A 19,240-nucleotide genomic window follows, 5' to 3' on the forward strand; every position below is an offset into this window, starting at 1 on the left:
GTAGAGAGGTATTCGTTGTGGATAATCCGCCAAACTGGGCCACGACGACACTCCGATACCGATTAATAGCCTGACCTCAACTTCGCGAGCTTTAAATCCATCCAGTCCGATTCTGAGCAGTATCCCAGCAGCGTCTTCGATCATGGCCACTCGATGATTCCTCCGTTCCGATAATGGTCCATCCGAGGCGGCTAGAACAATCGCGTAGTTGTTATCTAGAGGCTGGCACGTTGTTAAAAATCGCATCGTTAGCCAGGGCTGCTGTTCCGCGCGAGACACGCTTGATTTATAAGACGCTCCTTAATACAGTTACACGGAAACTGGGCATACTTGGCGGGTGCTCGTTATTCTAAATCCCCTACAGTCATTATTAAGCAACTTCGCCCGGGCGTCTTGTTCTGATTTATCGAACACCCGGTATATCGAATTACCAAGTTGCTCGGTGGATCGGTTATTTAATACAAAGAGAGGATAATGGACGAGCAGCAGCAGGACGAGAAGAAGGAAATGGAGGGGCAGGAAGAAGAGGGGGTGTATGAAGGAAGTTTTGGAGGCACGCGTGAAACGGGCAAACGATGGCGCGACGTTGACGAGGCGTACGGAGTGCGCGAAATGAGAAATCGAGGTGGATGATAACGTGGAGGCAGACGTTTCGTCCTTGTTTACGAGTCGGCTCCCTTTTCCTTTTTGCCACCGCGAAAGATAAACCGTACGGTAATAGTATGTGAAGATGGACCGTTTCAAAACTCGAACGTTATCCGTGGAAGGAGAATTTATCGCGCACTTTTATCCTCCTTAATTAACGACGGCGTTTAAGTTTCCCAATAATTCAGGGAACGCTACCTGGCCCGTAGAATATCCGACAGTAGTCCGGTTGCTTGAATATCTTGTCGAGAACTTCAGCATCCACTACTTGGCCAGGAGAGACGCAAAGTTTATCGTCCGCTGTACCACCGGTAACATCTGAAACAGACACTCGACGCTTTTTCCTTGTTCAATCTCTTCCGAAAGTTTATTAACTTTCGTTTGCATTTCGTGTATCTTGATGAACCAAAGAATCGCGGAATCATCCACTCAACTAAATAGATTGTTAGGCGCGAAATACCTCGTTTAATAGCTGCGGCCAACAAATTTGCTAATTTGGCTTTCACGAGATCCCTCCTCAATCTCCCCGCAGCATCCATGTACTCCCGCCAGGCTTCCGCTCCGATGCCGAGCATCTTCAGGCGAATAAAGCCTGGTAGAGAGGCGTCTTCCTCCACGCTCACCCTCGAGATTCCCAGGCCAAGACTCGGAGTCGACAGCGCGTCTATTCGTAACAGGTATTCGAACCTAAATTCCTGAAGAGAGAAAAAGAGAGAAGAAGAGTAGCAGTAGGTAGTATATCTCCTCGAGCTTCTGAACATGACGGTGTCGTTACTCTCTTCTCGCCTTTTTTTTTTTACCTGTATTCCACGAGGTTCGTTCAACGAAACGAGAAACATGGAGGAGAATCTTCGATCGAGATTACCAGCGCCCACCATTAAACGTTGAACCAATCTCTCCACGGTGGCTTCGATCGCGAAGGCGTTCGAGGAATCTACAACAAATCCATCCAACTGTTGGCACGTTCGTGTGTAAGAACTCTGATAATAATTAGAGCTCGTGAATTCCTGATCGAGATGCTCGTTAAACATTCACCGTTCTGAGACTCGTCGACCAGTTTCCGGAAATATGTGTCGAGGTTGTGCAGTTGACCCTTGGTGAAAGCAAGCTTCGTCGCCATTAATCGTATGCCGCCCTTCTTGCACGATGATCCGCTAGGTGCGCAGCCCATTCTCTCTTAAAAGAGAAAGAGAAACGATGGTAAAATCGAATTTCGTACACAAACTGGATGTACGACGCAACTACGAAGTAGGAAATCAATGATTTCCGGATTGAAAGATAGAGAAGAAGAGAAAAACGCGTAATGTTGTTTCGTTCGAACGGAAATACATGGGTACAATTCGTTTCCTGAATCAGTGAGGGTCGTGATGGGGAAACAGGGAAGAAGAAACGACGCAATGCGATAAATCACCGAGGAAGAATCGATGTTTCGAGCGTCCGTATGAAACGCTGTTAAATCACACCGCTTTGCCGCGTGTAACTCCGCCGCTAAGCAGCCAGATAGCCTGAAACTGTTTCGAAACGGTTTAAGGAATTCCACGGGAATGCACATTCCGCTTTCTCGACGGATTCCATGCATATGTCTCTGTCAGCTTGCTGTATAGCTTCACGTTCATTCATCGTGACACTCTACCCCCTTTTTTTTCTCGCGTCTTCCTCCATTTCTATTTCTCTTCCCCCTCCCCATCTTGTACGCCTACGATGTATCGTTTTAGACAAACGTTGAAATTACGAAATTTTCGAGGAATATCGTCGTATCGGTAGTGCAGTTATACCGACGCGACGGTATAACGCAACGAGTTTCTATTACACGGAAAGATAAAACAGATTCGATTTACTCTTCGGTGCGTACCTTTGAAACGACGACGAAGTCACAGGCATAGATCCACAGCAAATACTGAACGAACGCTATATCACGGAGCAAAGCCACCGAGTGACGTTTCCATTCCATCCGGAAAGATATTGTCGCTCCGCAATCGTAACCATGTAAATGCACCGAACGCCAATTATTATTCAGCGGATCGGCTAACAATACCATCACAGTGTTCGGCCACCGGAATTACTTCCGATCCTGATTGTGTGTGCTCGACTTCCGCTCCCATGAACGTGTATCCGTTGCCTCATATACATTATGCTACCATTACGATATTCTCAACTAGCCACACGCATGCAAACACATATGCACACGCACACACACACGCAAAACTAGCGAGCTAATGTAATAAATGAAAAAGTACAATTATTTCGAAGATTTAGGAAACGCAAAAAGAATTCATATGTTTCATGTTCTTGCTGCGACATGTACGTTATATAATTCGAATATCTAAAATGGCAATTCTTCCGGTAAAATTGTCTGCCATCTAGGAGGAATAAAGATAAATTAGGCCATTTGGTACTACTCGATCAAAATAATTTACTTTGTTATCGCGAGTAAATAAACACGCAATTATCCAGATTCGTATATTTTAACGGTACCGAGAAAATTGTGAATTAACGTCAGTATTGTTACTGTACAAATTTCAACTACTTCTAACAAGAATGACGTTTGTATAAAAGAAGACTGTGTATATTCCTTCGAAAGTCATTCTTATTGAACAATTGATTTTTCCGACGATATTGGAAGTTATTTTACCGACTATAGATACCGGGTAGCTTGAAAATACAAATGGTACTTGCAGTGCAAGAAACGTAATGCAGCGACATCAATGACGTAAGAAACAAGCAAACCTTGTACTTTCTATTTAATAAAGGAGATTTTCTTGCTGGTTTAGCAAATTTCTTGAAAATTTAAATGGATCAACAACTACCTTTATCTAACTTCGATTAATACAGAAATGAACGTACTAGTAAATTCGTAATTTATCTTACAAATATTGTTAGAATAACCACATACTAGCGACATCTTACAATCACAAGGAATTGAATATGTATTATTAATTTAAAGACACTGTATTTCTGAGAGGTTGAGGTCCTCACGATCGCAAAATGGCACGCGGATAGTAAGAATTATCAAGAAATATAATAAAAAATATTCACGGCGAACGATCGTACCGAATAACGATGGCGTCGGCTTATATTAAAGATGAACAAGGTAAGAAACTTCGTTTCATTCGATCATTTTATTTACCTCCATCGTTACATTATGTATAACCTGTAACATGTAAACAATCTGTATATACAAAATGTAAGCCAAGTCCTGATACCATTATACTTCCTGAAATTATAACTAAATCTTAAAAACATTTGCTATGAAATACATGTAGTATGTCTAATGAAATCCAAAGAATATAATGTACCAAAGCTATTCAAAAAATATTTACATGTTGATTCATAAAATTCATTTTTTTATTAAAAATATTTTCACAGGAGGAACATTCATCCCTGCCAGTCAACGTCCAGATGGCACATGGCGTAAGCCACGCCGTGTAAAAGATGGTTATATACCTCAAGAAGAAGTTCCACTGTATGTACTGACTCACAAAATAATCATAGTGTACCTATCTCTTTCAAATCTTACATTCTTGTTTTTTTTTTCTTTTTCAGATATGAAAGTAAAGGTAAACAGATAAAAAATAAACCCATATACCCAATAGGTGCAAGTCCAGAATTCATAGCAGAGCACAAAGCTAAACAGGAAGCATTACTAGCAACAAAGTCCAAAACTGTTCCTGGTGCTCAAGTTAAAACAGAAGTTAAAAAGAAGAAGAAAAAGAATAAAAACAAAACAACTGAACGTATAACAGAAGAACTGGCTAAAACCAAGCTCTTAGAAGCAGAACAAAAAAAAGAATCCTTGTCACATAATAATAAACAACCCAGTGGAAAGTCTGTATTGAACAATCAAACTCCAACATCCAAACCAAATGTTTTAACTCAGTCTGAAACTTTAATATCGGATCCACAAAAGAGAATAAAAAATTTAAAGAAAAAACTTAGAGAAATTGAAACACTGGAAGAAAAGATAAAAAGTGGATTGTTAAAAAATCCAGAAAAAGAAATACTCGATAAGCTAGCGAGAAAAGCCGAAATTTCGAAAGAAATAAAACGATTAGAAACAAGTCAATAGAGAGAAGTGGAGTTGAAGAAAACTGTATTTACATATTCTCATGAATCATTATTTTGTAGTTGTACCTAAACAAATGTGTGTTTTTCAAATTTTAAAGAAGTTTTAATACAATCTTATGTAATGTCACACTTTCATCCTCTTTATACAGTAAATGAATGGCAATATAAAAATGTACATTTATATAAGAAGATAAAAAATGGATACTAATGAATTTAGTATGCTATAATATCACTATGTGAAAGATCAATCAGATTTTAATAAAAATTGTTTTTCCATATTATATGTTGTTATTTATATCATCGAAAATAAATATTACATATACATATCTGTATATGAATAATAATGTTTATTTATATTTTTTATTTTCCTAATAAATTTCACGAAGTGAAATTCAAGTACTAGGGATTTCGTATGATGGACACACTGACTAGCTTTATTTTCTTAGCAACCACTGAAATTCCCACACTGCAGTATCTATCTTATGTTTGCAACTACTGTATACAATCGTGTATTGTGTACTGTACAATGTGCAAAATGTAAAGGAAATATACAAATATTTTGTTAGCTTTCACCTTTACCATATGTCCGTAAATGAAGCCCTTCTATTCAATATCACACTGTGTATAATCAAAATGATATTCAATGGAATCCAATTGACAAAAAGATCGCGAAGCAGATTGAAGGAAACGCTTATCGGTTGACTATCGATGAAATAAATAATTAATGAGATCGAATTAATTAAAATTCGATGCCTCTCGGCAACAAACCTGAATGTGTCAAGTGTGGGACTCGAGAGACCCCGCTTTGGCACTCCACCGAAGCCGGTAATCTTTGCAATGCTTGTCTAGAAGAAGAGAGAAATTCTGAAGGGAATATAAACATAAAAATCGAAGATGAGGACAAAGGAGGATCGTTAAGACCCACCAGGAGAAGTACAAGAATCACGAGATATTGCAATTCTAAGTCAGTTACACACAAAATTATACCCAAAGGGAAAGGGAGAAGAAATTTATTTAAAAAAACTGTATGTCTATTGACTTTATAATTATTGGGAAAAAGAACATCACGCATGGTACTTTTTTCACTTCTTTTTTTAGCCAGTTAAAGCACCAACAGCTACAGCAACCCCAGTTACAAGTAATTATGTATTTTATAAAGGTACCTATTTTCAAGTGGGTGATATAGTTTCTATGCAGGATATCGATGGAGGGATTTATTATGCTCAAATTCGTGGTTTACTAACAGACCAGTACTGTGAAAAAAGTGCAGCTGTTACTTGGCTTTTGCCTACCACTGCAAGGTATATTATTAAAATATTTCCTGATTTACTTGTTGGTCTTAAGAGACTAAAAGTAGTAAGCTTATAATTTTATATTTAGTCCACCACCTGATGAAGGATTTACTCCTGAGACATACATTATAGGACCAGAGGAAGATCTCCCACGCAAATTAGAATGCATGGAATTTGTAATGCATGCACCATCGGATTATTATAAATTAAAAAATACACCATACCCACCATCACTTACAGAAAGGGGTACTGGATATATATGGACTACACTTAGAAATGAAATTGCTACATCTAAAAAATAAATTTTTATTTTGTAAATTCATTGTTTTAAAACTCTTTATGTTAACATTTTCGTTTAATCTCTCTTATGTATGTTAAAAACATATATCTTCAATACAATATAACATTATCATTTAACATTATCTTTGACGATTGAATTGAATGGAAGTGTTCACAAATAGGATAACACTAAGTATGCTGCTTTAGATATAGTAAATAAAATGCAATTTCATTAATATTATATAAGACTATATAAGAATAATAATGCAACTTTTATAAAATATAGTATCAATATTTCTAGATTTATAAGTTTTTACCTTTTTGTTATATACTGAGAATAATATTTCAGATACTGCAGAGCTTTATGTTTAAAACCAAACATAAATGGTTTTTTGAAATTTCGTGATACAATCCTCTTCAATTTGGAAATTGTATTTATGAGTGTTGAAAACCAATCTTCATTGTTTAATTCTGATACCGTTGAGACGAAATATATGGAGAATTTGAGGGCAATATTGGTGCATTCTCATTTGCTTGAAGGGAGGGGAAATAAACCCTTGTAGTATCACTTGCACTTGGGATTGTAGATGAAACCAGTCAGCTTGGAGCCAACGACGTAACGGCTGGTCAGAATTTGAGATCTTTTATAGCTTGTGGCAAATCAGGCAACTTCATATCCTTTATTTGCTGTGGTATGTTCATATTCTTGACAGCAGAAACAGCACGCGCCGGCGCTGCTGTGATTCCTGCCTGCACATATCATATGGATGGAAAAAATGGAAAACGGAAAAATTTTAAGGATTCTTGAATTTAAATTAATTAGTAGAAGTAAAGACAAATGAATAGCTACGCAATACATATTTTATTCTTAGAGCATAGGCGACGTATACATTTGCATTAAGGCACTGTTACCGAGCAAACATTTACAAACGATAGCACCATCATGCGTGTTATGAGTATTCATTTTGTAAAGCTAAGAAAGATTTATGTTTTGAAATTTTTGGTGAAAAAAAAAGATCACAGATTAAGTATACAGAGGAATGAGTGTGTACAAAATGATCTGATTTTTTTACGGCCGATTTACTTAGGGAGGGGGCCCCAGAAGGACAAACGGACGAGGTGAGCAAGATCGTCCTGATTTGTAAGTTCCCTAAAATTCATGTTAGGTCAATCAGTCCTATCACCATATGAAACTGCTCTACGAAACATTCCAATGCATGCACAGCTAACGATTAAACTGCTATAGGCTATTAATTTCTTTCAGCCCAGAAGAATTTTTCGCAATACTTTGAATGCCTTTCTACTTATAACTTAGTCATTACTACAAAATTTCAACAAATTAAAATTGAATTGGGCCCAAAAAGTTAAGGGATGTTTGCATAAATTAGTCATCACAACTGTGATTTAGTGAGTTAAACTTTATCACAGTGCACTTCTATATTATATACAACATTTGTTATCTTTAATATCCATAAACTATACAACTAAAGCTTAGACATACAACATATATATTGTTCTCTTCAATTCTAATTGTGAAATATTACTTACCTCTTGTTTTTCCAATTTATTTTGATCTTCAATTCTTGTAAGTATTTCAGTCATATTGGTTTCCAAAACCATTCCACCCATCACTAACTCATTAAGTATGTAATGAACTTTGTCTACATGAAAGATAAGATCAAGTTCACATACATTTTCGAAACATTTATCCAATGTTTCAACAAAAACTTGTATTAAATCTAAAATTCCCAACTCTGATTCAGAACTATCAACACAGAATACAAAATATAATGTAGCATAATGTCGATAAATCAATTTATAATCAGATCCACCAATTAAACTTCCACCTTCCAGAAAATTACAAACATTATCATCTCTCTTTGAAACTAGTTGAAATGTTTCTTTTATTATCTGTTGTTGCATGTCATCATTCTGAAGAAAAAAAAATATACATACATCCTGTTGTACTCCACAGTGCATTATAGTAACAAAGTCTAACTGCTGTTATACTTACAAAATATTGATAAAATTTAGAAAGTCTAGGCTTTCCATGATTATTGAATACTAAAATAGCTTTAATCATGACTACCAATCAGTTAAGAAGATAAATTCTATATTTATTGTATAAAAAATAAATGTTTATTCGTATATGCGAAGGTTAGAGTTTCGAATGTCAAAAAGACTTGCTACCCGTCAAAAATAATTAATCTTTTTCTAACATCGTATTGTCGAGAACATTTCACTAGCAACTTTCACTTAATGGACGTAAATTATCGATAAAATTTAAACAAATATTTCTTTTTACAGCTGACATTATACTTAAACGTGTTGTAAACTTTGCATTTTCATCTTCCTATCTTCCCTAACCTTTTTACTAATCAATGTAAGGTTACATTGGCAACTAATGGCGACTACTTTTATAATTTAATTAGAAAAGTATAGCTTCAAAATGATTATAATCGAATGATAGAATTATTCAGATAGAATTATTATTTGCACAACTGTTTTTCATTTCACATCAAGGTTATCTATTACCATTTAATAAACAATACAATCTGAGTAATGAACGCTAGGTGGTACTGCATTCGTACAATCATATTACTTTTGGCAAATCATTTTAGTATTATCCGTACATCTGTGAACACAAAGGAATCAAACTTTTTTCCTTTTTTTATTTTTGTATTGTCTATTTAAACACATTGTGAAATTGGTGCAATATATTTGTATGAATTGTAAGTGCAATTTTTCGACGAAAGTAAATGGAAAGCTGTCAAATGCAGTGTAACGCAATCACCGCATCTCAAAGGTAAAATTGTTTACAGTGAATTTAACTAAGCGGCTGTATCACAATGTTTGTATTAACATTTTGTATTATTTATTATAACATAAAAAGTTAAATAAATTTCATGCTGTTCGAAGAAATAAGTAATATGTGTTTACTACACTAATTTTTCATACAAAATTCATGTTTACTGTGATAAATTATTGATTTTTGTAATTAAATTAAACTTTCACGTCAGTTCTTAACTGATATAGTTTAGAATAATAACAAGTTAGGCTATTAACAAATGTACCGGAATAATTCGAAAAAATTTGATTTTTGTTATCTTCTCAATACTTAAGACTGTGATATCATTTGATTTATTACCCTATTCAGTTCTAGAGTAGACATTTATTTCCTTCGTAACATTATCCCAAATGTTTTGTGTTTATTTCTTGTTAAATAATAAAATTTTATGGGTGAAATGATTTTAATTATAATTAAACAACAAATGGATTCTACTTAAAAAAATTGACAGAGGAAAATGTCCATTGTTTATTCTTAGATGGACAGATTACGACTATTGCCATTGGAATTGCCATCAGCCACTAATATAAATAATAATGGAACAGTCAAAGGAAAAATATCATTTGTTCGAAGATTAGCAGTAGGATTTGTCATCTTGGCTACATTAGGTTTATTATATGTACCAGCATACCATTCTGCCCAAGGTCCATTTTTAGGCTTAGGTGAGACTCCATCCCCTGCAAAACATATTGGTGTTTCACATTTGGTTGCCTCAGTAGGTATGCATCCACTAACATTGCCTGAGCCTTTGGTGCATTATATATAAACTAACTAGTTTTGATATTGAAATCTGCTTTTGCTTTTCTCCTTTTAATTATCAATCAGTTTCAATTTTAAATTCTTTGGATTCTATTATTGCAAGGTTGAAAAATTGAACAAAGAATTATAAATAGAGATTGAATAAAATATACTTATATGATATACATAAAACTTTTAATAAGTTAAAAAACAAAGAAAATGTTTCTGTTAGAGTAATCAATATAGACAAGAATTTGTAGTAGAAGTAGTAAGAAAAGAAATAAATCTAAGTAGTAGAAAAAGTATTAACAATGTATTTCAATTTTTCTTTTTCCATCTATTTATTGTAGTACGCTTGAGTGTTGCTAAAGTAAAATGATTATTTATTTTTCTTAGCATGCACAATTTTGAAGCTTAAAGGAAAGATTCCTGTAAATTAAATTTTTTTTTATAGAATTAGGGTACAGTATTTTTAAATAAATGATTTACAGCACAGTTGCCAGGATGGGCACATAATACTTCAAGAGATCTGTGTGTATATATTCATCCAGAAAATATAACGTCAATTTTAAGTCCTACTGGTATATGTTCTCCATCACCATATCTCCTCATAGTTATTTGTTCAGCTGTTACAAATTTCAAAGCTAGGACAGCTATAAGAAATACTTGGGCTAATAAAAATAATTTAGATAGTACATATAATTCTACAGTAAAAATAGCATTTCTTTTGGGACAAAGTGACAATGATACACTTAATGTATGTACCTACAAGTGAATTGTTTTAAATAAAAAAGTATAGTAATAAAATAAATGCAAACTTACATTACAGAATATAATAGTTGAAGAAAGTCATAAAAACAATGACATCATTCAAGAAACATTTTATGACACATACAATAATTTAACATTAAAATCTGTTATGATTTTAAAATGGGTAACATCAAACTGTGGCCAAGCAAAATATCTCATGAAAACAGATGATGATATGTTTGTAAATGTACCTATTTTAATGAAAACCTTACAATCAAGGTCACAAACTACTGATACATTACTAGGTTCACTTATTTGCAATGCCAAACCTATTTTAGATCCAAATAATAAATGGTAAGTAATATTTATACTATAAAATAAATATATAATAAGATGTATAGATATAGTCCAAATAAATATGTTTAAATAGGTATACACCAAAATATATGTATTCAGAGAAAATGTATCCTAATTATTTATCTGGTACGGGGTATGTAATGAGTTTAGATGTGGCATTTAAATTATATCATGCTGCATTAAAAACACCATTACTTCATTTGGAAGATGTTTATATCACTGGTCTTTGTGCAAAACATGCAAAAGTTAGACCTGTAAATCATCCTGGTTTTAGTTATGTTCCACGTAAATTGGATCCTTGCATATTAAAAAATGCTATTACAACACACAAAGTTAATGTATCTAGTATGTATGTAATATGGAACAAATTGAGTGTTACAAATCTTTCTTGTGGTAGTCATTCTCATAATGATAAGAAATCAGTTACATTAAGTAGAAATGGTAGAAATATTGGATACTATATAGTAAAAAGGAGAAATATCAATAAATGTGTTTAAGTTAATTAGAATTTTTAACCATCAAATTTGTTATTTATTGTTAATGTAATGTTTGTGTAATGAAAATAATGCTAAGAAATAGGTCAATTCTCTTATAATAATTACATAACAAAATTGCTTATAATCTTAGTAATTTTTTATTTTACTTAGGATACTATCTCTTTTAAAAATGTGTGCTACAAGAAAGACTTGTAGTTGATATTTGACTAACGGTTTTATAAACTGTTTTTCCATTTCAATGCCAATAGTTTTTAAGGAATCTCTGTCAATTAGACTACCTATATGGGTTAATTTTTTTGTCTCCACATAAAAAATGTTAACCATTCAATATTCTATTTAAAAAGAAAAAAAAAAACAAATTACAAATTACAAATTTTAAAAAGGGAATATTGACGACAATTTAATATATCGAATTTCGTACAATGATTGATCAGGTGTTTTCCACAACTTTATCATGCTTCCTTTAGAATCTCATTAACCTTGATACATATAATTAAATTCCGATAAGTTTCTATTTCTAATAAAATGCTAATTATGTCCTGCATGGATGTTATGTGAATTTTGTGATGGTTGCATATTTATACATTATAACGAATTGTTTCTACTATTTTATAAAAATTTTAGATAACATCAAAATTTAGAAATATTTTGACGTTCTTTATTACGATAAAATATTTTTTAATTTATTTGATATAGATCTGCAATTCGTACTTATTAAGATGTAGTTAAAATTTTTAAATAATCATACGTATCTTATTAAATATTATGGTTAGCAAAATATACCAAACAGCAGAAAATATATAAAGTACATCATAAGTGTGTAACATTACACTTATTGCCTAACTAGGAAAAAAGTTTTCTGAAATAAATACATACATATGTATTTGACTTCGTCACAATTCTAAGAGAATTGTTATAAGAATGTACTTATATACATTATATATTTTGCTATTTGCACATGTTGTCAGTAGGTTTTAATAGTTATTTCTTTAATAAAAGTTTATTTTGTTTAAAATTTGTATATTGTAAATTATAAAACATTGATATTTTTTCATACTCGAATATTGTAATTATTTCAAGAGCTATATTGTAAAATTTTTAAATTTAGTGCATGTTATTTGTTACATATAGCATTATAATTACCAGTAATCTATATACAATATCTTAGTAAATTTAGTTAAAACTATTAAAAATAGGAAGTTCATCCATCCATTTCTTTAGTGAATATATCTTGTGCAAAAAAATCGTTGTTAAAGTAATATTGCGATATTTATTATGTATCAACGACATAATGTACACTTAGGAATTAAGAATTTGATGTAGCCTATCATGTGGTGAAAACACATAAAATTTTGTAAAAGTTCGTTATAACGTAACAATTAATACTAATGATAATTATAATAATAATAATAATGAAAATTACATCTCTAGTACTCGAATTGACTACCGTTTTATACGATATTTTAACTATTATGTATATGAAGAAAGGGCAACATTCCTTGCTAATCCTATTATAAAATACACAATTAGTGCGTCAATGTTGAAATCAATTATTAGCTCAATTAAATAATACAAATTCACACTTATTAAGCTTGTCGAGTGAGATCTGTTCACTAGTGAAAGCAAAACTAAGATTACTAACGACTCTACGGAGTATCCTAGTGGCCTTAGAAAACTTGTTTTATTTTATATAAATATATTGCTCGAAACATTGAACTTCGAAATCTCCCTAGCATGTTACGAAATTTGGTGCTACATAGCAATTAATTATACCTACGTTTGCCGTATACGCTTCTGTACAAATTGTCGATCAATTTTTATGAAAACCAGGTAACACAAAATGTGTAATACAAAAACTTTATTTTTAAAGTTAAAATTCACGGTTTTTACGAAGAAATTTTCTTTGAATACATTATGATGCTTGCTGTTCCTTAAACGGACTGTACATAAGTGTATAAGGTATTAGAATATACGAAAATTTAATAATACATTTATCTCTATAAATGCATATACGTGTGTGTGAAGATGATTTGTTATACGCGTCTACCGAATTGTCAAAAATTTGTGTCTATTAATAAATTGTATAAAAAAAAGAGAAAAATATTAAGAGCATGAAAAAAATGTGTTTTAATTTTTTACATAAGGAAAACAAATGAAACAGAAATGATAGTAAATAATTATTTCATAAAGTTTTAATTAACAACACCATACTTACAAAAATACTAGTAATATATTTAGAAAATAAATACATAGCAAATATTTTATATGCATCACAAGACCACTGTTGTATACACAAGTGTTTATGTACAATTATTACAAAAATTATTACATCTTTGTATATGCAAAGAAATCTAATTTTTCCTGTTTTACATTTTTCGATGCGTTTTCTTTTTTTTACCTTTTTTTTTGTGTTTTTTGAAGTGATCAGTTTTATCTGTTGTAATATCACTTACCATTAGTTTCTGTACTATTGTATTTAAATTCTTTTTGGTATTTTTTTCTTCTGCAGATTCTTCATTATTAAAATGAACAGTCTCTAAACCTTTTTGTATGCAAGCTAAGTTTTTTTTCTCTTTTTGACGTAATTTTGCCTGCTTTTTTTTCATTATTTTAGCATTTAAATAGTCTGTCTTCTTCTTGAGGTATGTGTCTGGTAATTTTGAAAAAGATTCTGTTGTACCTATAGGTAAATCCCTAACTTTATGTGACTTTGTAGGTTCTTCATTCCAAGAAAATTTTGTTTTAAATATAGACTCTGATGTACTAATGTCTTTATTTTCAATCAAAAATTGTTCATCTGAATCGCTTTTACATGACCTTTTAAGTTTCTTTGCCAAAAAACCATCCAGTTCCTCATCTTCACACATATTCTTACGTTGATTATTTTCATTTTTTTTTCTTTTTAATTTTTTCTCCTTCTTCTTCTTTTTCCTATACATATAGGTATCACTACATTCCTGTTTAAAGTGATCATTTTCTTGTGCTTGAGTAAATTTTTGGCTTACAGAAAATGATGTATCATCTAATTCATTATCATCTTCCTCTTTTTCAATTCCTTCATCATCATTGGATATGATGCTTTTCCTCTTTTCCCTCTTTTTTTTCTTCTTTCTGCTTTTATCTTTCCGTTTTAATGCTAATTCCTCATCATTATCATTTAAGTTGCATAAAATATTTAACTGATGGGTCAAATTATTTATTCTTCCTCTATTTTTTTTTCTAACAGTTTTAGATACTTTTGGAACTATTACTTCTTGAGTAAAAGTTATAGGCAATATTGTATTTACATTATTAATCATTTCATCTTTGTCATCTTCATATTCATTATTATTGTTATATAATATTTTTGACATATTTATATTTGAATTTGTGTTTAATACATTTTCTTCCTGCTGTGCAATTCTTGTTAATTTTCCACTTAATGTTAAGCCATGCCTAGCTCCTTTATGGGCAGTTCTACCACCACATACTTTGAATAATTCTTCATCTGTTAATGGAGTATATGTAATGTCTTTCTCAATATTTTTTTCCTCATATACATTGGAATTATTTTCTGTTGTTAAAGTGCCATTAAGAAGTGTAGAAGTTTTAAGAAAATTACTATAGTTTGTAGAATATTTTGATTTTTCTTCATTTAAATTTTTCTTAGAAAAATCATTGTTTGCACTTTCCTTTGAAACTGATATAGAAACACCTTGTGTTTGTGATTCAACTATGATACTATTAGCTGCTTTGTTAAAACCACTTTCCCACCAATTATTCCAATGTTTATCATTGTGTCCAATTCCTGCAGTATCAAATTTTAATTTTGGCCTAATTGCTTGTGTGATACCACTTTCATGTTTACCTAGACCTTTACCTATATCGATAATAAAATATAAATACATTAAAAAAATACTGAAAGCAGCCACAGAATAGTAAAATCAAAATACATATTTTAAATATTATAGATAACACGTATAGTACTTATAAATTTATTCTATTATTATAATACTTGTAAAATCATACCTTCTATCCACCCATATTTCATAAGCTGAGTTTTAGCAAAATCATTCATATTTAAATTTTTGTTATCACAATTTTATACAAAATATTATCGTTTTATAACCGAAGAATGGAACAGGACTTGCGAACAGTATAAACGTTTTTATTGACACAGAACTTGAACAAGCTAGAGAATGAAAACTATTACTATTTTCTGAAAGTTACGCATGTTTGCGTTTTTATAGTACTCGTAAGGTAGCGTTGCCGTAGAGTTGTACGCTAGTGGATGTTTTAAAGAAATTTTGTCCAGTTTCAACATCTAAAAAGTTGTCAAATTTATTTCATATATTTAATGTTCTACTCTGAAATAAATTTTTCATCAATAATTTGAGAATTTTTACGTATATACTTTAATAAAAATTTTATCGTACAATTTCTTTAATTACTTTGCTAATGATAGATCTTGAAATATATACAAGACGTAAAATGACGTTATCATTACTTGTAGCAACTTTAATCAATTATATAACTGCTTGATAGACGGAAAGTTTCTATTTAGCAATAAAATAAAATATGTAAAAGCGTGTACTATCGATATATGTATATAATATATTAGTCGTTACAAAAAAGATGTTCAAGGCTTCAGATAGTTTAACAACTTGTCCATGATTTGACGTTCATTAGCCAACAGCACATTAAGAATGTCTTTATAATATGTATCTTGCCCTAACGTTAACTTGTATATTTGCTATGATAATTTTGCCTGCCCCACCATTATACAGCGAAATTTATTCGATGCAAGCTACCGATATTGTTCGATGGCAGAGAAATGAACAATCTTAAACAGTGGGCTTGATTTAAAACACGTTTCACGGCAACAGTAGTGTCGAAATATTTAATTACATTAAAAACGAAAAGAGGTTTGTGAACTTTATTTCTTTATAAATATTTATAATATTTTATGAAATTTAAATTTTTACGTAAACATTTTATCTTAGCTACATTACGATTCAATATTCAGTATCTGTTAGAGTCAATAAAATTAATTAACGCTTTATTTTAATTGATTAAGTTCGTAACAACAAAATTGTACGATTTTTTCGAAATTTTTATAAACGCTTGTAATTTAAAGTTTATGTATATGTTTTACACAATGTTATTCATGTTTTTTAAAATTAATGTATACTTTTTGGATCAATTTAGGTAAATATTGATATTTAAAAAAAAATGGCATTCCGTGAATTAGTTGAGGGTGACTGTGGTGGACCTAGTTCTTTGATTCGTTTAACATCACATTTTGTACGTGATCATGGATTCAAAGAAGAAGGAATACGTCATCCTTTTGAGCCTGTGGAACCTTTTCAAGCTTCAGATTCAGATCAGTTAGTTAAACAATTTTTAGAAGAAAATCCATCATGTCCTCAGACATTTAGAATGGATAATTTATTACAAGAAATGCGTGAAATTGATCAAAACATTCATCCACCTATAGCAGCACCAGGAGTTGCTCAAGAATTAACCAGTTTAGATACAGCTTGGGCAAATCAGTATCTTGAATCAGGACGTCATTTTAATGTAAGTTTTCATTTAATATTACAGTGCATAAATTAGTAACATCATGTTAGAAATCAAATTTTTATTAGCCCTTCTATTCATGTAGGAACACCATGCTGATGATATTTGGAATCCTGAAGTAGAACAAAATTCAAATATTTTGGATCCCCAAAAGCATGAATTGGGTTTAGGACCAAAATGGGCTGAAGAATATATAGAACATAGTATAGATGCAATACAGAGTAACATAAATATGGAACACACAACACAGACAATAGAAAATACCGATAATCCTAATTTTGAATATTCAAAGTTTATGAAATTTATGAAACAGGAAGGAGATATTCCTATAGAAAATAATCAAGAATCACTGCCAGATTTACACAATACGAGCAAAGACTGGATAGAACAGCATGAAAAAGATAATCAAAAGCCTGAAGACAAAACTTCTACTAATAATAATGAAGAAAGTGAGGTGCTGAGTACAGTAGAAAAAGATTTAACTGTTGCTGGTAATTGGATAGATGAATTTCAAAAAGAAAATGCTTCTTCAGGTCAGTGTAGTAGATTTTAGTACCAAATAAAGCCTTCAAACCGAAATGTTTATAAAAAAAATTTTATTTTAGAGGTAGATAATTATGAGTCTACATTTTTACGACTTCAAAACGAATGGGAAAAAATAACGTCGAGCGAAGAATTATCTTCTAAGCACCCGTGGCTTTCAGAATATGATACTTTCTATGATCCATTCAAAGATTATGAATTTCACGAAGAAAATCCTATGAAAAATTTACCTGATGCATTAGAGGAGGGTAAAAAAAGATTAGAAGCAGGAGATTTACCAAGTGCTATACTTTGTTTTGAAGCAGCAGTTCAACAAGATGAAAATAATTCTGAAGCTTGGCTGCTTCTTGGTAAAACACAAGCTGAAAATGAGCAAGACCCACTGGCTATTTCTGCATTGAAACGTTGTCTAAGTTTGGATCCTGCAAATGGTGCTGCTCTAATGGCACTTGCAGTTTCATATACAAATGAATCTTATCAAAATCAAGCATGTGTAACTCTTAAAGAATGGTTATTAAAAAATGAAAAATACAAGCATCTTTCTGTACAAAAGGCTAGCACGGAACAACAACCGAAATCTAGTGTATCGTCTATTCTATTTGAGTAAGTAATAACTTTGATAATACGAGAATAGAATCACGTCTAATAATATTATACCTATTACTTCTAGCGATGTACACGAAGAAGTAAAAAATCTTTATATTCAAGCCGCACGAATGAATCCGTGGAAGGAAATAGATGCAGATGTGCAGTGTGGATTAGGAGTACTTTTTAATTTATCTAACGAATATGACAAAGCTAGTGATTGTTTTCAAGCAGCGTTACAAGTACGCCCTCATGTATGTATTAAATGAAATTTGTCTCTTTGCATACAAATGATTGTTATTATGTTATCAAAATTATAATATTTTCGGAAGGATTCCAGATTGTGGAATAGATTAGGTGCAACTTTGGCTAATGGTCAGAAATCGGAGGAAGCTATAAATGCATACCATCATGCCTTAAAGTTATCACCTGGATTTATTAGAGCTCGTTACAATCTCGGAATTTCTTGTATTAATCTTTGTGCATATAAGTAAGTAAGCTTTTTTTTTTTGATATTGTACACTATTTTTATTTTTGCAGTATGCAATCGCTTATTTGTTTACAGAGAAGCAGGTGAACATCTTGTAGTAGCCTTAAATCAACAAGCTGCAGGTCGCGGATTGCAAGGCGAAAGTTTGTCACCGAAAGCAATGTCGAATTCTATTTGGTCAACATTGAGACTTGTTGTTTCGCTAATGCACAAATACCACTTAAACGAAGCTATAGAAAACAGGTATGACTTAATAAATACTTTTCGATCAAAACTGTCGAAACTCATTGTGTGTGTGTGCGTGCGTGCGTGCGTGCGTATGTGTGTGTGTATATATATACATATATATATATACGACATTCTTTATTATTTCAGAGACCTAACAAGGTTGAACAAGGAGTTTGAAATTGTATAAAAACTTGTAAACTTATTGAACTTGTTTGTTAAAAAGTATAAACTCTTTTTAACTTAGTATTTAAGATATCGTAAAATAAAATGATTAAAAATATTTTTAGTAGTTGGAAAGTGTACATATAAACAAACTAGAATTGCTATCATATAATTTCTTTATTAAAGAAAGGTTAATTTAAAA

At 31.7% G+C, this 19,240-nt stretch overlaps 7 protein-coding genes across 7 annotated transcripts in view; 4 read left to right on the forward strand and 3 right to left on the reverse strand.

Annotated features, from left to right (window-relative positions):
• LOC108571224 overlaps positions 1-1,816 on the reverse strand; it is a 13,149-nt gene extending 11,333 nt beyond the window's left edge. Inside the window, exons 1-5 of the mRNA XM_017933223.1 lie at positions 1,681-1,816; positions 1,446-1,579; positions 1,106-1,340; positions 841-963; positions 4-191 (exon numbers count right to left, since the gene is read on the reverse strand). Coding sequence (XP_017788712.1) covers positions 4-191; positions 841-963; positions 1,106-1,340; positions 1,446-1,579; positions 1,681-1,816 — 816 coding nt within the window. The remainder of the gene's footprint in view (positions 1-3; positions 192-840; positions 964-1,105; positions 1,341-1,445; positions 1,580-1,680) is intronic.
• A 1,767-nt stretch (positions 1,817-3,583) lies between these two features.
• On the forward strand, positions 3,584-4,711 carry LOC108571375 (partner of Y14 and mago). The gene is made up of 3 exons (XM_017933393.1): positions 3,584-3,736; positions 4,012-4,108; positions 4,189-4,711. The coding sequence occupies exons 1-3, from the start codon at positions 3,706-3,708 to the stop codon at positions 4,709-4,711; spliced, it is 651 nt and encodes a 216-aa protein (XP_017788882.1). The 5' UTR covers positions 3,584-3,705.
• A 497-nt stretch (positions 4,712-5,208) lies between these two features.
• LOC108571332 (GATA zinc finger domain-containing protein 1) lies at positions 5,209-6,304 on the forward strand. Its single transcript, XM_017933348.1, has 3 exons — positions 5,209-5,735; positions 5,809-6,011; positions 6,091-6,304. The coding sequence occupies exons 1-3, from the start codon at positions 5,460-5,462 to the stop codon at positions 6,302-6,304; spliced, it is 693 nt and encodes a 230-aa protein (XP_017788837.1). The 5' UTR covers positions 5,209-5,459.
• Positions 6,305-6,794: 490 nt separating this feature from the next.
• Positions 6,795-8,364, reverse strand: LOC108571333 (AP-3 complex subunit sigma-2). Its single transcript, XM_017933349.1, has 3 exons — positions 8,296-8,364; positions 7,830-8,213; positions 6,795-7,031 (listed from the first exon to the last, which is right to left on the reverse strand). Exons 1-3 carry the CDS (start codon positions 8,362-8,364, stop codon positions 6,909-6,911), a joined length of 576 nt encoding a protein of 191 aa, XP_017788838.1. The 3' UTR covers positions 6,795-6,908.
• A 558-nt stretch (positions 8,365-8,922) lies between these two features.
• LOC108571360 (beta-1,3-galactosyltransferase 1-like) lies at positions 8,923-11,471 on the forward strand. The gene is made up of 5 exons (XM_017933376.1): positions 8,923-9,087; positions 9,608-9,848; positions 10,359-10,624; positions 10,697-10,971; positions 11,048-11,471. Exons 2-5 carry the CDS (start codon positions 9,608-9,610, stop codon positions 11,469-11,471), a joined length of 1,206 nt encoding a protein of 401 aa, XP_017788865.1. The 5' UTR covers positions 8,923-9,087.
• Positions 11,472-12,973: 1,502 nt separating this feature from the next.
• On the reverse strand, positions 12,974-15,614 carry LOC108571225 (G patch domain-containing protein 4). Its single transcript, XM_017933225.1, has 3 exons — positions 15,480-15,614; positions 13,925-15,330; positions 12,974-12,979 (listed from the first exon to the last, which is right to left on the reverse strand). The coding sequence occupies exons 1-3, from the start codon at positions 15,526-15,528 to the stop codon at positions 12,974-12,976; spliced, it is 1,461 nt and encodes a 486-aa protein (XP_017788714.1). The 5' UTR covers positions 15,529-15,614.
• Positions 15,615-16,003: 389 nt separating this feature from the next.
• On the forward strand, positions 16,004-19,122 carry LOC108571443 (peroxisomal targeting signal 1 receptor). The gene is made up of 8 exons (XM_017933489.1): positions 16,004-16,375; positions 16,659-17,030; positions 17,116-17,563; positions 17,636-18,176; positions 18,244-18,412; positions 18,491-18,648; positions 18,724-18,891; positions 19,024-19,122. The coding sequence occupies exons 2-8, from the start codon at positions 16,683-16,685 to the stop codon at positions 19,061-19,063; spliced, it is 1,872 nt and encodes a 623-aa protein (XP_017788978.1). The 5' UTR covers positions 16,004-16,375; positions 16,659-16,682; the 3' UTR covers positions 19,064-19,122.
• The last annotated feature ends 118 nt before the right edge of the window (positions 19,123-19,240 follow it).

This window comes from Habropoda laboriosa, unplaced genomic scaffold (genome assembly GCF_001263275.1).
Source record: "Habropoda laboriosa isolate 0110345459 unplaced genomic scaffold, ASM126327v1 scaffold57, whole genome shotgun sequence".
Taxonomy (NCBI): Eukaryota; Metazoa; Arthropoda; class Insecta; order Hymenoptera; family Apidae; genus Habropoda; species Habropoda laboriosa.